A 21,006-nucleotide genomic window follows, 5' to 3' on the forward strand; every position below is an offset into this window, starting at 1 on the left:
GATAGAGAACTGTGAGAGGAAGGTCACACAACTACAGAAAGACATAGACACGCTGGAGTCCGAAATCAAGGAGCTCAATATACCTGAGGGCACCTTTAAGAATTATGCTATACTTAATGACATCATAGAACGCCACGTGGCAGAGATAAAGATCCGTAAGGCCCGTAAATTAAGGAGGGACGAGCGGGACTATTGCGAGGGACGTATATTTACCTTCGCCAAGAAATATGATCACCTTGTACCCAGGGACACACAAAAAACTGGAACCGAGGGTGGCTCACTGGGATCTAGCTCCACCTCACTTAACACGACACACACCAGTGGCAGTGAGGCAGAGGATCTGGGTAATATCACTAATACTGGGAGCAATTTTTTATTAGAGATAGCAAGAATGAAGAGGGGGAACAAGGAATACAGACGGGCACCCCAAGGAGAAAAACCAGGAGGGGGAAGAGAGGAGGAAAGAAAGGAGGACACACCGGGAGTCAGGACCAGGTCCTGGAATCAGAGGAGGTAGACAATGTGAACATTATCAACCTGAGTGACACACAACTCTCACAAGATGCCATTTCAGTTCTGACCAGAGGGATGAGTTTCTGTCCAAAAGTTGCGGGTGATATTTGTGATGTGAAAATTGATCTGTTTAAATTTGTCAGACGCATTAAACTCAAGAAACATTTTGAGTCTATGGGTACTGTTAATAAACGTGTGGATAAACATTTGGGCATGTCTACACTTAGTGAAAACTCTATACAAGACATCATAGACACAAGACTTCTCTTAACACTAACGGAATGCGAGGATGAAGCTACAACAACAGATGCCATTTTGAGAGATCTAAATATCGTTACAGATAGTAACATCTCTAGTAATCTTAGAGAGAAGTCCAAATGGACTCCCACACTGACCGCTGGCAACAATGTGGACATATTCCACAGACTGGTATTAGCTGACCTAGATAAACATGAGGATAAGAAAATGGCCAACCACATGAAACAAGACAACCTGACGAGAGAGGAACGCAAGGCATTAAAAGACTTAAGCAACAACTGTGATTTAATTATTCGTGAAGCAGACAAAGGGGGTAACATGGTGGTTATGCGTAGCCTAGACTACAACAATGAAATCAGATCTCAACTTGCTGACCCTCTATGCTACGAACCACTCAGTACAAATCCAATCTGGGCTCTTACAGATTACATAAACACGCAACTTAGACGCTGGCATGGGCTAGGTTTAATTGATGACGATGAACTGATATTCTTGAAAGTAGATAGACCAAGGTTCCCATGCCTATACACTTTACCCAAAGTTCATAAGACTTGCTCTTTTCCCCCGGGCAGACCGATAATATCGGGCATTGGAGGCCCCACAGAGAGAATCTCGGAATATGTAGACACATTTCTCAAACCCATGGTGGTCAACCTCCCCTCTTACATTAGGGATACTAAACATATTCTAAGCACTTTAGCTGATTTCACCTGGGAAGATGGGATGGTCATGGTAACCTTAGATGTCACTGCGCTTTACACCAACATTAGGAGAGAGGCAGGGATGATGGCGGTAAGAAGAATGCTATACAACAGATCAGCTACCACTTGGGAACACACGGAAATGCTCATGGAAATGGTGACATTACTGTTGGACAACAACGTTTTCCTATTTCAGGGTGACTGGTACAGACAGAAGCAGGGTGTTGCTATGGGCTCCAGATTTTCACCTTCATATGCCAATCTCTTCATGGGATGGTTTGAAGCGATGATGATCTGGGGCCCACGGGGCACTAGCTGGAATGACTCAATATTATACTGGGGTAGGTATATTGACGATTGCTTCATGATTTGGACAGGGTCTCAGACACGGCTCACTGAATTCATAGAACATCTTAATACCAACGACCAGAATATTCACTTCACATCAGAACAGAGCATGAACAGTATTTCATTCCTAGATGTAGAATTTTATGTGGAGGGCGGAGGCTTGCAGAGCAGATTATTTAGGAAAGCGACATCATGCAATTCGGTACTCCATGCCTCAAGCTCACATCCACCACACCAGATTAGGTCAATACCATATGGAGAACTTGTCAGGGTAAGACGCAACTGCAGCACCGACACAGATTTTGAAACACACAAAAGAAGTACCATTACAAGATTCAAAAATCGGGGGTACACTCAGGAGGTTCTAAGAAGAGCCGAACGGAGAATTGACTCAATCACTAGAGTAGACACTCTTAAAGACAAAACAATACCTAACAAAAAAAGTGACAAGATAAGACTAATCACCAACTACAACGACTGGTCTGAGATTCTGAGACGTAGCCTGTCAAAACATTGGCACTTACTCAAGGCGGACAGAGTACTCAATGAATATATCAGCGACAAACCTGACATAACTTTTAAAAGGGGGTTCTCACTTAGGAATATCTTGAGCCCGAGCTACCCCACACCTAGTAACAGAGACAACTGGCTGACCACATACTCACGTGGCTTTTCCGGTTGTGGGAAATGCGTGGCTTGCAAATGGGCACACGATAGAATCACGGAATTTAAAGGCCCTGGTGGCAGAACTTACAAAATCATGTCCAACATCAACTGCCTCACCAAATTCACTGTGTATGTTATTGTATGTAAATGTGAACAGAAATACATTGGTAGTACTATCAGGCCACTACGCGAAAGAATTGGGGAACACATGAGAGCGGTTAAGAGTGGGGACATGAGATACCCCATAGCTGCTCACATGTCTATCTGCCCCAAGCAAACGACAATGAAACGCTTTGAGTACTATGGCATTGACCATATACCGAGACACCCCCGTGGGGGTAACCGAGAATTAACACTAAGACGAAAAGAGGCACTCTGGATCTTGAAATTAAGAAGTACTGAGCATGGGATGAACATTGACCATGAGCTCCATTACTTCCTGGGCAGATAGACTTGACTAAATAATGAAACAGGTGAAGTCAACTTGATACAGGAACGTACTATCTAGTTTTCTCTGTATCTAGATTACTCTGTATACCAGGATATGAAGGAGATAATTGATATGGCACAGAAAGTTGCCGATATACGAATGTACTACCGATGTTTTTGCATATACTGTAATTTTTAATAGAGGAAAATGTATGTGGCACATGAAGTTACCGCTTTTCTTTACCCCGATGTACAACAGTCATATGTATATTACGGAGAATCAAGTGATGTACTCTTTTTTTGTAACAATGGACAAATTGATATTGACCTACTCACGCGTAGGTTATACCTATCGATACTAAACCGGGACTCCTAATGTTTATGTCCACTGTGTGTGTGTAATTCCCGAAACGGGTAACAGACGCTATTGACAGCGTACGTTACATATGTATGTAACTGTGAATTTTGTTAGCATCTCAGAGCCTTATTGCTCAATTCTGAAACAATTGTTAGCCGTATCTATGGAGAGATCGGAGGGCACTTAGCCACAGGCAATTCACGAACAGACACGGAATCGGCCCATTCACGTACACATCACGATCGTAGTTCACTAATAGAAACAACCACAGTTCGGACTCACGTTAAAACTCAGGCAACGTATTATTTACGGATATACCATTAGCTTTATGACATTGTCTGATCGGAACTTTAATTTAATGAATAATTTTACTACTTACACTACTTATAGTCTGTTTACCCTGCCAGTCGTTTCAACGAACGTACGTAACGCGTAAACACGTAAACCCGGATATATTCTTAGTTTGGTTTCCTGTCACATGAGATTGATATTCGGAGACTGGGTGCCACACTCGGCGGACCTTCTTCGCGCACCAAAAAGATTCGTGTAGGAACGGGGGCACGTTATTGGATCAACGTAAGGTAGGAAAATTTCGCTAACTGAGACGCGGAGACTTTTGGGACACTGTGATGATTTATTTTAGCCCTATTCGTACATTTAAGGTACATGGATAATATGTATAAGGGCACCTAAAGATTTAAGGGGCAATATGGTGCCGGTGACTGACATAACGTGGTTTATATTTTAGCCTTGTTTATTTAACACTAGAGGCACCAAAAAACGTTAGGGATAGTTGACGTGAGATGGCTAACGTAGACTTGGTGTTTTATTGGTGTAAATGTGGCAACTTAGATCGCCACAGACGGATTATTATAAACGGAGACCTTGATACTTTATTCTATTATATTTTTCATAGAGAAGCGTTTGTACTCGAACACCTCCTTATTGTTGCCGTGTCATTCCTCGTTTCCACGTACTGAATACAGAACCCCTTGTGGGCCGGAATTACAACCACAATCAAAGTAGGTTAAACATAGAACTAGCATGTGAACTTGCACAACGGCACGACGGTTTGATCTTTATCTGATGTTTTTTATCTTTTAATCCCCGTGTTCAAACAGAGATATCACGAATACCAAGAAAGGTAATCAACCCACCTTGGTACTTTGGGTGTTATTCATTTAGTTTCGGTATCTTGTACTATGACGTGGTATTTTCATCCCACGACGGCGATATGGTTACTGATAATGAGCACGAATAGTAGTTCACTTAGTGACCACGTAGTCTCACGATCGGGTCTTCTCTCTCTCCATATATGTGGTTACTTCCAAGACTTTTTGCTCATCAATCCCCGTATGGGTTCCTTTCTTTTGGAAAAACAACTTTCCACAATGTAATTACTCACTGTTTGGAATCACGACACCAAACTGTATGCCGATTACTGTGGATTACATGTAATGTTTGTACTTTCACGGTATGAGTTGGCATTTTTTCTGTTTATTTGTGCAGCCTTGAGGAAGTCGCGGGTCACATTCCCGTTGCGACGAAACACGTGTTGGCTGTTCTCGAAACTTCACCTGGAATCGTCTCATTAAAGAAGACTAGAAAGAGATTGTATTCTGTTTTTTCTAAAAAAGTTATGCTTTATGTACTCATATTTCATGTGTAAATTTAATTAACATTTATATTTGTTACGTGTGCTGAGGCTTCAGTAAGAAGTTTTGTTAAGCTCTGGCTTACATTGGTAGAGTGTGTGGTGTCTCTACGCCTTTCAGCACCGTCATATCAGAGAAACGGATGAATTTTGTGCACTTTCTCTGTAGCGCCGGATACCTATGACTCATACCACGCACCTGCAAATCAGACACAACCATGTCACCCCAGGCCATGGGACAGATAGCGGGAGTGTTGCACACTGCGTCCCCTCCTGTGTGCGTGAGCATAGTGGGTTGGCCCCGAGTACGCCAGGGCTGCGCAGGGGTGTGGTGACAAACCCCGTTGCGCAGGGCGTGGTCCACTCCCGGGAAGGCCAACATCACTGACACTGCGGTGCCACGCAGCCTGCCATGAGGGCGACGCTGTGAGCAGCGGGGCCTGCGACCCTGTGCGCCTCCTGCAACCCAGGACGCTGATGGACAGACCAGATCTGCCCGCCCCAGCGCCGCACTGCTTACCTGCCGACACCGTCGTGTGTCACAGAGGGTCCAACACGTCCCGGTGCAAGCACCAAGCCCTAGTCCCGCGACCTCTGCAGCCTCCGCAGACCATCGCTGCCCCCCCGACGCTGGTCCACATCACTCCTTACTAATTTACATGCTCCACCGGCCTGCTCTTTGGCCCAGTAGGTCCTACATGTGGAACCGTGTCCTGAATGGCAGGGACCCCAAGTCCGTGGCAGCGGCCACAGAACAAGGCTCCCTTCAATCAGTGAGGCATAATTCCATATCGCAGGCCTGCGACACGTGGTGCCACTAACCCTGTGCACCATGAGTGACCGTCATCCTCCTGCGGAACATCGTTGGTGTCTGAGCCGGTGGCCTGGGGGTTGTCGTCAGCAACGGACAGGTACAGACTTGGTGTCGGGCCTGGGTCTGTGGCATTCATATCCGCCATGTTGCCGTACACAGCTGGCATGTGCCCTCGGCATCATGCCCTGGGGGTAGACCTCCCATTCTCCCCCGTGACACTCTGCGGAAGGCACCTATGACACATGTGAGGCCCTGCTCTGCCCTCATGACTCTACCCCAGTCTCCCGTGGGTCAGCGTCCCGTGGCGGTGGTATGCGTTGTAATGGTATGCCTTGTAGTGACATGCGTTGTAATGACATGCGTTGTAGTGACATGCGATGTAATGGCCGCGTTGTAATGGCATGCAATGTAAAGGATGTTGCGATGTAACAACTGCATTGTAAAGGTAGTGCTCTGTAATGACTGCGTTGTAAAGGTTGTTTCCCCTCCACGTGCCCTTGCCTCGGCGGACGACTAAGTGAACACTGAAGGGCCTCCCAGGGGACACAATACCTTTGAATGCTTGACGAGTGCTCCGGGACGGCCGGCAGTGTCCGTGCCCGAGCGCTGGTCATCGGGCGGGCCCATGTTGAGCAGCGGAGGCGGTGCGGAGGGCTGCCATTGCAAGCGCTTGCTGAATCTCCTCCCTCTGATGCCTCTGAGTATGGTGTTGTGACTGGACCCGCCGGAGACATCTCTTCAGTTAGACCTCTGCTGCCCCACTGTTCCGCCCGTGATCCTGGAGGAACTGGGTGCTGATTTTAGCAACTGACGTGCAGCTGAGGCGCAAGTGCAGTGGAGAGTTGCCTCAGCTGCCCAGACATTAGAACTTAGCACAATATCCCACTGCCACAGCTCTGATTTAAAAAACAGCGCAGCTTGTGTAAAATGTGATTGCCGGGTTGGATGTGAGATCCTGACTGCAGTGTTCATCGCCGGATTCTGAAACTACACAGGTGAATAGAGACATTCCTTGGAGTTTTATGCTCTACATGCATGCTGGCTGATGCTCCCCCGTGTAACAACATTGCCCGCTACATACAGTTGTGCGGTCCAGCGCCCAGTGAGGACTGGTGCTCACCATTAGGTTACACACTGCTGTGACTGTACTGCTCATCTCCTGGCTCTAAACTTGCGCAGGTTAATAAATTCACTCCTTGGATTCTATACTGTACATGCATGCTGGTTGCTGCTCCCTTTGTAACAATGTGCCCACAGCTTACCGTTGTGCACTCCAGTGCCCAGTGAGAATTGGTGATCACCAATAGTCTACACACTGCTGTAACACTTAAGAGGGCAGGCATGGGGAAAACAGACAGAGGACAATCCCGGCTCAACTTTGAATCACGTGCGCGAGGCAGATCGCAGCAGAAAGCTACCTCAGATTCAGAGCTGGATGCCATTACTTAACACTCAACGTCACTCGAAACAACGCTTCTAACCATGCAAAGCAGTCTCTAGTCTATAGATGGAAACATTTATGCGCTTAAAACAGGATGGACCATATGTCGGCGAAACTAGATAAACACGCCACCAGGTTAGGCGAAGCTGAAAAACACATCTCAGACACTGAGGATAACTTACAAGTGACCACCAAGACTCTCGAAATGAAAAAGGTGGTCGCCATCATTCAAGCTAAGAATGAGGACCTTGAGGACCACTCCTGTCGTAGAAACTTATGAATTACTGGACTGCCAGAATCGACCAACACGGGGAGACTGGAATCCTATGTTGAGACGATGCTACGTGAGATCTTTGGATCTTTGGGGCGGAGCACCTTGGCGGCTTGCCCCCCAACCCCCCCCCCACGGGTGCCTCACCAAGACTGATTATCGCCTGTCTGTTGAACTACAGGGATCGAGACTCAGTTTTGCGCAGGTCCAGGGAACAGGGCACCATAAACTATCAAGGAAATAAACTGGCCTTCTATCCGGACTTCACTGCCGCGGTCCAAGCATCAAAGAAGGAGTACCAATCTGTGAAGAAGCTACTACTGGCAGAGAGTGTTCCATAAGCTATGCTCTACCCGGCCCGTCTGCGCATTGGTGCGGAGGGGAAGTTCAGGATCTTCACTAGCCCTAAAGCAGCCATGGATTATGCTAAAGCCCTAAGGCGTCGCAGTCAAGAAACATCTGGCACACCAGAAGAAGAGGACTAATCCATGATGCACAAAGACTACGGTTGCTCTTGCTGAGTGCTCATACTTTGCATGATGATACCACAAACCCATTGGTACTTGGTTCCTTCTTGCTCTCTGTATGCAAAATAAGATGGTCACGCTCAGATGCCTCCAGATATCCTAATGGCTGTAAGTTAATTCAATTGTAACACACGCACTGTAGTTGATGCCGCAAGCAGGAACACATTTATGTCCTTTCCTCAGTTTAGATATATACAAGAAGCGGGTAACTTCTTTACGTTGTTCAGCCACCTCCCTTGTTACCTGGGAGGCTAAAGGTGCTCCTGCGCTCCCCCATGGGTGTAGCCCACATCTAATGACTACTGTACCTTGTATTTGGGGGTTGTTGTTGTGTTTAAGTGATGGCTTTGGTAAGTTGGGGGTGCTGAAGTGGGTGGGGCTGGACATAGGAGGTGGAGTAATGGGGGACTGTTTTACATGGCTCAATGTGATCCTTTGATACCAATGTTGAACTATATTTCACTCCACTGTAAAGATGCAAAAAGCAGATTTCACGACGGGATAACATGACAGTGCTAGATAATGAGCGGATATCATGCATGACGTGGAATGTTCGAGGGCAGAATTCCCCCCCAAAAATAAGACAAGTAATGGCCTATTTGAACAGACATAATATCAGGATAGTACTCCTGCAGGAGACGCACCTGACAAAGCATTCTGAAACAAAGTGGGTGCGCAGTGGGCGGGGTGCAGACTGGCGTCCTCCTACTCAACATATGCCAGAGGGGTGCTCACACTTGTAAAGAAAAATCTTCCGTTCACTTTGATTAAATCCTGCACGGATGATGTGGGACGATATGCTATAATACACGGCAAATAGGCTGGATCACCTATAACCATAGTCAATGTATACAGACCCAACACTAACGAGCCTGGCTTTTTTGAGGGCATATTTAATGTATTACGGGACAGGCCTGGCGCTGAAATTATCTGGGGCCGGGACTTTAATACACATTTGTACCCTAGCAAAGACAAATTCAGAGAGTGTGGTGGCCATTCACCCAGAGCTGCTCAGGTTATAAACAATGGGATGGCTGAACTAGGTCTTGTAGACGCATGGAGAAAGCGATACATTAATAGGCTGGTGGGTATGCACACCTCGATCGCTCATGGCAGTTGGTCAAGGCTGGACTACTGGCTGGTGGTTAAGAGTGCTAATGCATGGGTGTCCACAAAAGACACGCTACCCAGAACACTGTCCGATCACAACCCCATTAGAATCACAGTATGTATCCTATTAAGCTTCCCCCATCAGTTTACATGGCGGTTTCGATCAGAGGAGCTTCTTGATCCTCTATACACCCTAGATCAGGGAGGCTATAGTCCAATATTTTGATTTAAATAAGGGGTCAGTGAGCAGTGCTGCAACACTTTGGGAGGCCTTCAAGGTCAGTATCAGGGGCAAACGCATTGGCACAACAGCAGGCATACTTAAGGATCTCCAAGCCCAACGGTCCAGAGTGGAAAACACACTAGAGCAGCTTGAACAAGACTTTCCCGTGCACGCAAACACTCACCCGTATTAAAGATCTCATACTAGAGTATAACGAATTGGCAGCTGGTGAAGTACGTTACCTATCTAAGAGACACGTGGCCCGTGCATATGGCGAGGGAGGCAGAGACGGACGAAATCTGTCTTACAAGATCAAACAAAGAACAGACCGTCAAATCATAACAAAAATCACAGACCACACAGGGGGATCACTATTCCACATCAGCAATTGCGGCACATTCCGCACATGCTATACAGAATTGTACACCTCCAAAAGGGGAACTGACTCCAAGGAGCTAGAAGACTACCTTGCAGATGTTGTGACCGCCTGGCTATCCGTAGGACACACAAATATCTCTGCCAACCAATTGAGGCCGCTGATATCCGCAAGGCAATTCGATCATTGCCTAACAAGAAAGCACCAGGGCCCGATGACCTCACCTGTGAATTCTATAAGGAATTTGCGGATGAACTGACACCCTAAATGTTGGATATGTACGAAGAAGCCTATGAGTCAGGAATACTACCGCCATCGCTAAGAGAAGCCCTAATAATCACCCTGTTTAAAAAAAAAGACAAACCACCACACATCTGCGAATCATATCGCCCATTGTCACTTATTAATACTGATGCAAAAGTGTTGGCAAAAGTCCTGGCCATTAGGCTCCAACCGTTAATGCCGATGTTGGTTCTCCCAGATCAATCTGGATTTATTCCAGACAGGTCCACATCACACAATTTGCAAACAATTATCGCAACGTTCCATATTCTTGACCCTAAGCTTCAGGCTGAGGCAGTGATGCTGGACACAGCCAAGGCTTTTGATTCCATCGAATGGGGGTATATGTATCAAATACCACAGCGCATGGGGGTCCCTGAATTCCACAGTAGATGGATACGGTTACTGTATACTGGTCCAAGAGTGCGCGTCCGGGTTGACGGGATAACATCAGAACCAATCAGGATCTGTAGAGGCACAAGACAGGGGTGCCCGCTATCGCCGCTGCTCTTTTCCCCTGTGCTGGGACCACTGGCCTGCTTCATCAGCCAACGGCATAGGGATGCGGCCCTTAGATTTGCCCATCGTCTGGTGAGCATATCACTTTATGCTGACAACATGTTGCTCTTTATCAGGGAACCACAAATGTTCTTAGCTCCAATCCTGCGCGAGTGTATTAGGTTTGAGCGCCTCTCGGGGATCAGCATCAATTGGAACAAATCGGTGAAAGTACCTCTGACCATGATTACTGTCCCTCATGCTCTGGAGTTTCCTCTTGAGTGGGCATCCGACCCTGTAAAATACCTGGGGATATGGGTTCATCACGACCCGGAAATGGTCATTAGGGAAAACTATGGCGCTGCCTGCACAGTATTGAAACAACAGGTAGACAGATGATCAAGGATGCCGCTATCATTGGCTGACCACATAGCCGTATCAAGATGACGGTCCTGCCCTGATTTCAATATCTATTTAGCAACATACCCATAAAATTGACTCACCAATTTTTAAAAACCATATGTTCGCTATTGATGAGGTTGGTATGGGGAGGCAAGCTTCCCCGTGTGAGCTGGGATACACTTATACTGGACTATGGTAAAGGTGGCTTTAGAGTCACAGACATGTATCTGTACTATCTATGCACTCAAGCGCAGTTTTCATACTTCTGGTACCAGCACCATGAATTCATTCCTCATGTAGCGGTTGAAGATGGGGAGGCACACCAGATTCCATTAAGATGCATTCTGTCATACTTGCACAGAGGTACCCCCAAACAGGAAATCAATACAATAGATACCACGGTTGCAGCCTGGCAGGCACTGGGCCGGATAGCGGCGAAGCTCCCACTATATGCCCCCATGCTCCCATTAGATCAACATGCAGCACTATCAGTCACACAGGAGGCAGGAGCCATGCATGCCCTGAAATCAGTAGGCATAGACAAAATGCAAGACCCCTACCCAAATGGTAGTTTCATCACGATAGACCGGTTACAATATATTCACAACATGTCGCCGTTATTTTTATTCCAATTCCAACGACTTAAGAACGCGATACAGGCATACTACCATACCTTTCCTGATGAACCACCAACATTGCAAACCTTACAGACACTCCTAGTAAGCCCCACATGGCATAAACTGATTACTAAGCTATAAAGGGCTGCAAGAGACGAGAAAATTATTAGCACGGACAGAAGCCTTTATTGCTGGACTCATAGACTCCTCCCTCAGCTCACACAAAAGAAGTGGGAATATCGCTGTCAGGTAACTAGCGCATTCACGTCCAATTGTAACTTACGCATCATTTATTTTAAATTCTTGCACTAAGCATACAACACACCACTGAAGCTACATAAATATGACCTTCGGGACAATGATACGTGCAAACGATGTGGGGCACAGGGGGCTAACTTCTGGCACATTGCCTGGGAATGCAATCAGGTGGCTGCATTCTGGGTGGAGGTGCTGCACAGACTACAAACCATGACAACTATTACCCTACATTGTACTCCACAGGTGTGTCTGCTGTGCTACACGCCGGCTCTGAAAAGTGCAATTGGCAAGTTTATTAGAATTGAGTTACTGTTGGCCAAGAGGAGAGTGGCGATGAGATGGGACAGTTCAGCTCCTCCGCTGCCGGACAATTGGATAAGGGATCTTGTGTACTGTAGGGAGAACCTAGAATTGTATGCAGAAGAACTCCCAGCCCCTTCTCGACCCAAAGACATTTGGGAGCCACTGTTGCAATATTTGAGATCTAAGGAACAAGAAACGTTATCAGAATGTGATGATCTATAGCACTGTCAATCTGCATGTATTAATTAAATTTCTGTATCGACAAATTTAATTGTGTTGGAGGGCAATTAGGCACTAAGACTGAATAGCCACAGATTGTTTGTTTGAACTAGTTCTTGCAAAATGTATGACGTTAATGCTATACGCAATATGTGTTTCTGAAACTAATAAAAATAAAAAATTTAAAAACGTACCCTTTTGCCTCTTCCCCGCCTGTATCACCTCCGTAGTCCTCCCTTGCTCGGAGTTGGCCACTGGAAGCACACCCAAGCTCCCAGTCAGCCAATCACAATGCTGCCTTGCAGCGTTGTGATTGGTCTGAGCACCGTTTTTCAGTGCTCATATTCTAACTGGAGGCCTGAGCATGTTCTCCGCGTAGGCTGTGATGCAGCCTGCACGGAGAACATGCGAAGTGCGCATGACTGTTTTTGGCGGCCCAATAGGGCCGTCAAGCAGTCATTGCGCACTTTAGAAGGGTACAAACACTCCTCCCCTGCCCATGCCCCCTCAGGCAAATCTGTGGGTGAAAGTAAGAGAAAATAAAATGATAATACCACGAGTTAATATCACTTTATTTTCTCTGTCTTTCACTGCAAAAAAGCAGTAGGGCGCTAATCCTCCACCTTAGCAGAGGAGCCGCCACTGCCTGCCACCCAGTAAGAAAATGCCTGAGTGCACCAGTGTGGCTGAGTACCACTAAATGCAATCTACAATGGCTTGGAGGCTAATTCTACAGGAGCGGAGGCCTGAGTCGAACCATAGTGACTTGCATGTTGTTTGCTTGATCCCCAGCCATGAAAGGTATGGGGTGACTGCTGAGGTGTCTATACAGCAGCCCTCTGGAATAGCCTTTGAAGGGTTATGCTATTGATGAAACTGTCAGACAGGGTCTAAAAGCCATGGAATGCACTGTGGTACTGCTTTTTTGAAACCACTGGAGGGCAGAAACAGACTTTTTTCAAAAGAGACAGGTCCCATAAAAAGGCATCTCTATTGGATACACCTGCTTGTCTCAAGAAAAGCCAGTGGATTACATCCACATGTGGCAATGAGGCACCAAAATAGGGCCTACGGTGCACCTCGATTAGTCAGTAGTATCCTGGCCAGCTCTAATGATATATTTTACCGCATCCTGGCCGTCTTGAATGGTTTGAGCCAAAGAGTCTCAAAATTACCCTGGGACTGCAGTCAAGATCACACTGGCCCTGTCCCAAAAGAGTGTGTGTATAATGGCTTAGCAGGTAAAAGGCATTGACTAAACACAATGCCAAGCTGGAGGAAGAGAGCATCTGATTACAGAACTTCTGTATCCTTTTTGACTCCCTATCTGGAGAGGTTGTGTGGCATGCATTAGGGTTTGCTTTGCTGGTAGAAGCTTGAACCATTAAACTCTCTGGAGTTGGGTGCCGCATAAGAAAATCGGGGTTGCCTTGCGCTAGTCTGTAGTGACTGGTCACCTGCCTGTTGACAGGTGGTCAAGAGCAAGGCTCCGTCCAAGTACACATAAGGGTATCAATCAGGCATTTATTAAATGGAAGTAAGGTCTCAGTAGGGACTGGCCAAGGGTGCAGCACCTCAGTAAGTGCATTTGTCTTGACTTCAATTGAAGGCAGCTTTAGGTATAGGACCTCAGCTAAGCGTCTAATCCATACAACCAATAATTCACCCTCCTCAACATCATTGTGTGGGGGTAAATCATCCTCATCATCACCATCGTTATTATCAGGTTGATTACAATATGAGTCAAAAATGTTTCAGGCTTTGCAAGAGGGACACTAATATGGGTAGTTCCAGGGATTCCCCTCAGACATTTACATCACATAACAGATCCGGAGGAGAGGTATGTGGTTCTGCATGGTACACTATATGGGAGGGAATTGAGTATTCTCAGTATATATGCCCTCAATAATGATTGTTCCTCCTTCTTCCCTGAGTTAATGACATTGGGCACGCCCCATTTGGGCGTGGCTATAACCGTGGCGGGCGAAAAAATTCTGCGGTGGCTGGAACCCTGGACAGGAAACCCCCACACGCAAACACAAAGCTTCGGATGACGGAGACTTTGGAAGATCTCAGGGAGGGATTGCAGTTGAGGGATGTGTGGAGGGACTGCAACCCCGAGTAAAATAACGTTTTCGTGTGTACCCCGGCAACAGGGACTTCCAGCAAGCTTGACTACTTCTTCCTGTTTTTAGACCTCACCTCAGAGGTGGATGGTATAACGTACTTGCCTAGATATATCTCAGATCATTCCCCAGTCTTGCGAAGTCTGTGGGGGAAACCGGAATGTCTGGAAATACCCTCCTGGCGATTGTTTGCAGAGGCGTTGATGGATCCCCCCTTTGTTGCAGTGATCACTGAAACGCTGACTCGTTACTTTGAGGAGAACTGGGGATCGACCTCAAGTAGGGCAGTGGAATTGGAAACCATGAAGGTTGTCCTCTGGGGAGTCTCTATCAAGACAACCTATGGCGTGCGAAAACAACTATAATGCGGTATACAAAAGCAAGAGCAGGGGTTGTGCAGGTTGGAGGCTCATCTCCACAGGAGTCCCCAGATTTTAGGGGAATGGGGAGCAGCCATATACAAGGCCTACTGCCAAAGGCTTTTCAGAAAGGAATCCACCATAGTGCCCATATTGAAACTTAGGGGAGACACCAGACATTTGGCTTACATGCAGCAGGCTATCCTTGAGGTCCTAGCCAAAACGTTAGCTAGAACATATGAGAAACAGGCACCCTCACCATCGAAAATGGTCTGGGACTTCTTGGAAACTCTTGATTTGCTGAGTCTCGACCCAGAGGGGGAGGATGCTCTTGGAGTGCCTATAAACAGAGAACAAGTCTTGGCAGCTATCAAGTGTCTGAAACCAGCAAACAGCCCTGGGGCCGATGGTCTTCCCTCTGAGTTTTACAAGATGTTTGCCTTGCAGCTAGTGGACCCTCTGATGTAGGATTACGCTGAGTCCTGGAGGACATAGACCCTTCCGGCTACCTGAGGGAGGCGTTGGCAGTTATGATCCCGAAACCAGACGGAGACCCCGAATTACCTGATTCATACAGACCGATCTCACTTCTAAATCTTGATATGAAAATACTTAGTGGAATCATAGCAGCAAGTCTGTATCCCCACATGCCTCACACGACCCATACTGACCAGGCTGGGTTTATTCAGAAACAAAGCACCACCCACAGCTTACGACACCTGGCATATGTTTGGCATGCCCCATGCTTACTGAAGGATGACTATGCAATGGCGATCCTTGATATATAACAGGCGCTCGATTCAATCAATTGGTCATATATGTGGTTGGTCCTACTGAGATTCGGAGTGGGCCTGGATTTTCATAGATGGGTGCAGCTGTTGTACACTGCCCCGGTCGCCCGGGTAAGGTTGGGAGATTGATCTCTGAGGCATTTCGGTTGCAACGGGGCATGCAACAGGGGTGCCCCTTGTCCCCACTTGTCTTCGCACCCACCATGGAGCCTTTTGCTGCCACACTGCGGAGACGGTTGGCGTAGTGGGGGGTGAATCTCGGGGTGACAAACCATGTAGTATCTTTATATGCGGACAACACTGCTGTGTTCGCCCAAGAAACCAGAGCAGTTGGTACCTGTCATTATTAAAATTCTTCAGGATTTTGAGACCTTTTCAGGGCTCCATATAAACCTGAGGAAATCTAAACTGATCCACATGGGGAAAATGGCAATGAGGCCAAAGAAGGAGTTGCCCGAGGTGGGTCTATCCTGGGCTACTGAAGGGACTAGGTATTTAGGAATCAAACTAGCACACACAGCCTCATCATACATGAAACTCAATATAGGAAGATTCTTGGAGGGGCTACAAAGCTCTATACATTTCTGGAGGTACCTACACCTATCCCTAATGGGAAAGATTGCAATCGCAAAGATGATCGTCCTCCCCAGATGTCTTTATACAATGCAAAACTCCCTATACAAGATCCCTAGTTATTGCTTTCGAATACTGGAGGGGCTGATGGTGGACTTTCTGTTGGGACTGAAACGGAAACGGGTGCGACTGCGGACACGGCAGCGGGCGTGGGGCGCAGAAAGCCTGGAGATGCCTCGAGTGGAACTATATTATATGGTATCTCACTTACAGCATGTAGTCCACTGGTTGGACGATGAAGAGAATTAGGAAAAACAATTACTGCACGGGTACATGTGGGGAACAATCCTCCCTCCCTGGGCTCTTGATGCTTGGGGCTGGGGCTCTGGCAGATGTCCCACAGATTGTCCAACATGTTACCAGGATATGGGAAAGGGTGGTTTTTAAAGTAGTAAAATGTGCGCCTCAGGCCCCAAATATGCCATTATGGGTGGTGAAACCATTTTGAGAGGTAGCTGATTCCATGTCGGTGCGGAGATGGCCAGAGGGGTGGGGGTGCCACCAGATGGGAGACCTTTATGTTAGTGGGAGATTTATTACAAGGATGGAAGCGAAAGCAGCTTTTGGTTTAGGAATGGGCCAATTCTTACAATATGGGAAAATATCGAGAGTGGCGCGCAAACTCTGGCCATCATTCCCGGTGGAGCCCCCTTGGACCAACGTCTTGTAAACTATGCTTACTATGGCAGAGGGCCGTCGGTTAGTCTCACATCTATATCACTCGGACTGGGAGGATGACCCGGGGGAACCTCTTCCCATCCAGGACAAATGGGAGACCATAATTTGGGAGCCTCTAACTGCCCCTACCTGGAAGTAAATACATGAAGGAGTTACAGGTTAAAGCCGTAAATACTAATGCACGTTTTAAACTTATCCAATATAATTTCATACACCAAACAAATCTCACCCCACGGACTCAGAGCTGGATCTACTGGGAATATTCGAACGAATGTCCTAGACGTGGAGATATAGACGCAGAATTTATTCATATGGTATGGGCATGCCGGCAGCTGACAACATATTGGGTGACTGTCCTGACCCGATGGAGGGCGGCCACAAGGTGGGTAGTATCCCTAGAAATAACGACAGTGTTGCTGGGGCTGGTTCCAGCACACACAAAAAGGAAGCCGAGTAGGAAATTCCAGGTCTTGTCCTGGCGTAAAGATGAATTGCGATAGCTTGACGATGCATCTCGCCTCCGACTATAGAGGCATGGCTAAGGGACATGAGCGAAGAGGCAGCTGCAGAAGCAGTCCACATGAAACTAATCCGGAAGGACGAAAAATGGAGGATGACCTTTGAGCATGGGCAACAATGTCGAAGGATTTACAAAGCCCCCCAGATTCAAGAGAAACAGGACCTTAGTACTGGGACCAGAGGGTTGAGTCCCTGCCAAAAATAGATCAGGGAAAATAAAATCAGGAAAGACCTACTGGGATCCTCCTTGATTATGAAGAGAGGCTAGGCATAAGTTACAATTTATAATTAACAACCACAATATGGAAATGGGAGGAGGGTGTGACTGTTAGGGAGTTAACAGTTAATGATTGACAAACAACATGGAAGGCGAGCATGGATGTAAATGTTACTGTGTGCTATATTTGGCGAAGGTCTGCTTTTGGGACACAAGGGAAGGTTGAGGGGATGCTGATGGATCCTAATATGTACATGTATGTTCTTATGATTGAAATGTTAATAAAATTAAAGGAAAAAAAGAGTTAAAAATGCGAAAAGGCCTCTGAGGAAGACCTTGTGGAAGAGGAAGTGCTTTGACTGAATCAGAGCATACTAGGACCAGGTGTTCTGAAGTAAAGTCAGGGGTGACCTTGGTCAGTTCGAAGTGGATTCAGCTCGAAGTCGGACACTTGAATCAGCAGTTGATGCACTGCCACCACTGGTGATGTTGGGCCAATGTCAGTGGAGAAGGAACCAGCATAGATTTTGGAGCTGGAATGGAAGTCTGCGCCAGAGGTGGTGCAGAACCCAGGATGGGTTTGAGGGTCACAGATGGCACAGATAATGGATCTGCCAGTGGTAACTTAACTGGATGCCCTGTGGGCCCTTGGAGCCCAAAGGTGTGCCAGAGGGAGCCAGCAGAGTGCCGAAAATATGCAGCATGGCCTCCTTAAAGGCCTCAACCTTCTGCGGTGTTGCAGATGGCTCGAGAAAATAGGGAGGCACAACTGAACCAGTTGAGGAATCTACTCCACGATCGGCATCTGGGGCAAGATTGATTGGCACCTTAACACCACCTGACTTCCCTTGGGACAGAGAGTGGCTGGCTGTTGTTGAGTCCCACTTTAACTTCTTATGCTTCTTCTTAGAATTAGATTTGGATTTACCAGATGACCTCGCACACGAATTGGATCGGTCACAGGAGTGGCCTTGAAAGCAGGAATGAGTCTGTGCCCTCGACTTGGAGCAGGAGCGGAACTTACATGTAGTCTATCACTTATTTCGGTGTTTGGTAGCAAACAGTTTTCATTTCACGATCCTGAATTGCCTTCGGGTGAATGAAATAAAAATGTTCGCATGACTTGGAGTCTTACACTAAGCCCAAACACCAGAGGCACACCTTGTGCGGGTCCACCATCAACACCTGTTTCTGACAGTCATGGCATAGTTTGAACCCTTTAGTCCTTGCTGGGGGACACCATTCCCTTAGATACATGAAAGGAGTTTTGAAAGAATTTGTGAACCAAAGAAAAGAGAGCAGAGCTCTAGATCCACAATTCAAGGCATTGAAAGAAAGAACAGACATTGTCACATGGGGTGGCATCTATATGTGGCTCCACTCCATCACTTACTGCATGGGACAAGATCAAAACAGCTTCATTTACCAGCACACCGGAGCATTGCTATGGCCTGGTGCCTGCCGAATAGTCTAATGGTGAGGAATATGCGGTTAGAAGTATCCATCAGAATTAATGTGCTTTAAAGATTTTCCATGCAACAGAACTCACCTAGAGGGACTTCTTCCATCTCTGCTGAAAACTGCACTGTTTCAGAGAGAATGGGTGGGACGTCAGAATTCTTTATCGCCACACTACGATGAGAGAAATATAATCAATGTTAATGAGATTAAAACACGCTTCCTTGTCTAGTGAAGCCCTTAAACAAAAATAGGCACAGGTAAAATTTTATATATTAAAGAGTTTGGTACAAGTTGTGAACTGAAGCCTAGGATCCACAAATACAAATCAATAGAAGGGATCTCTTGACAAGGAGGTCATAATCTGTCATAGGGCACACCGACGCTACTCAAAATTACAATTGCTACTTTTTCCTTTTTTCCACAATTACACAATAAATAATCCAACCAACTTGCAATAAGGAATATTCTACTTACTTTTTTATCATAAGTATCTGTTCGTACCATGTAGTGCTGTAGATTAACATGCTTAGCATTATCCTGCAGTCTAGTTTTGACCTTGGCTCCTTTTTGCAAGTAGAATATTGTCTGGGCAGAGCAGGGAAATTCCTCCAAGCTGTAATGCAGCAGTTTTGAAAACATTTGACCATCCATCTAGCTATGCCAGCTTTTGAAAGAGCCTGGCCTTTATGTGGCAGGGTAAAAGCAACATAAAGTTGTTGAGTTTTGCAAAAGAGCTCAGTTCTATCAATGTAATACATGAGAGCACACTTGACAGCAGGGGTGTGAAGGGCCCTCTCTGCCACAGAGTATGACTGTGGGGAGAAGCATGGGAGCTCAATGGTTTGAATGAGTTGGAATGGAGGAACCACTTTCAAAGGGAATTTAGGGTTGGTTCTAAGCCAATCCTGTCTTTCTGAACCAGAAAGAAAGGCTCTTCCAGGGTCTTAAATTGGCTAACATGCCTTAACAATGTGATATCAGCAAGGAAAGCTACTTTTCAGTAAAGGAATTGTAATGGGCACAAATGTAGAGGTTCAAAAGAAAAGCTCATGATTCTGTTAATGTTCCGCACACGGTCAGGAGGTACCCTGGGTGGAATAACTGTTTGAGTCCTTCCATGAAACCTTGATGACAGAGATTCTGAATAACAACAAGTGTTTCATATTCTTCATATAACTTTCAATGGCATCCAAGTGAAGACGTATGCAAGTAAATGCAAGGGTCGATTGCTGTAGATGACGGAGTTAGCAGAGAATATATTGAACTGCAGGTTTAAGCAGATCTATTTGCTTGGGAATGCAGTTGCCAAAAAATATTTTCCACTTCCAAATGACAAAATTGGTGGTAATGGACGATGTGAATGTTTTCCAGGCTGTAATTTTGGATATGGATGGGTACTATACACCAAAGATTTTGCATTGGAATTACCAGGTACAAGTTCCTTCAACAGAAACAAGGAAAAATGACTAAGCGGAAGAGTACATCGCAGAGGTAAAGAAATTACCTTTAGACTGCAAATTTGGTGTATTACAAGACAATTTCATACGGGACCTGTTGGTGATGCACGTCAAGAATCTAGCCATTCAGGAGCATTTACGGGTCAGTGGTGATTTGGCGTTAAATGTTGTGTTGGCAATTGTTTTAAAAACTGAGATGTCGAGTAGGTGTGCTAGGGTGTTAAAACAGAATGCAAAAGATGATGACACTGTTCGAAATTGAGCATCTAAGTACAGTGTAAAAGATTCCAAATCCAAAGATCAAACCAGATGTTAACATTGTGACAGTAAAGAACATTTGGTATTTACCAAAAATTGGCCTGCTGCCATGTAAAAGTGTAGCAATTGTGGCATTGTAGGGCATTTTGTAAAAGTGTGCAGGAGAAGGAAAGACTATCACGTGTGTGAGTGAGCCAGTAAGTAAGGAAGATAAGAAAACTTCAGAAGGTGACAACGAG

The 21,006-nt window shown here is 46.2% G+C and overlaps 1 protein-coding gene across 1 annotated transcript in view; it reads right to left on the reverse strand.

Moving 5' to 3' along the window:
• The window catches only part of LOC146770421 (rho guanine nucleotide exchange factor 11-like), a 327,379-nt gene that overhangs the window by 95,760 nt on the left and 210,613 nt on the right, over positions 1 to 21,006 (reverse strand). Inside the window, exon 15 of the mRNA XM_085640471.1 lies at positions 19,141 to 19,223. Coding sequence (XP_085496597.1) covers positions 19,141 to 19,223 — 83 coding nt within the window. The remainder of the gene's footprint in view (positions 1 to 19,140; positions 19,224 to 21,006) is intronic.

The sequence above is a fragment of the Triturus cristatus genome, unplaced genomic scaffold (genome assembly GCF_964204655.1).
Source record: "Triturus cristatus unplaced genomic scaffold, aTriCri1.1 SCAFFOLD_367, whole genome shotgun sequence".
Classification (NCBI taxonomy): domain Eukaryota; kingdom Metazoa; phylum Chordata; class Amphibia; order Caudata; family Salamandridae; genus Triturus; species Triturus cristatus.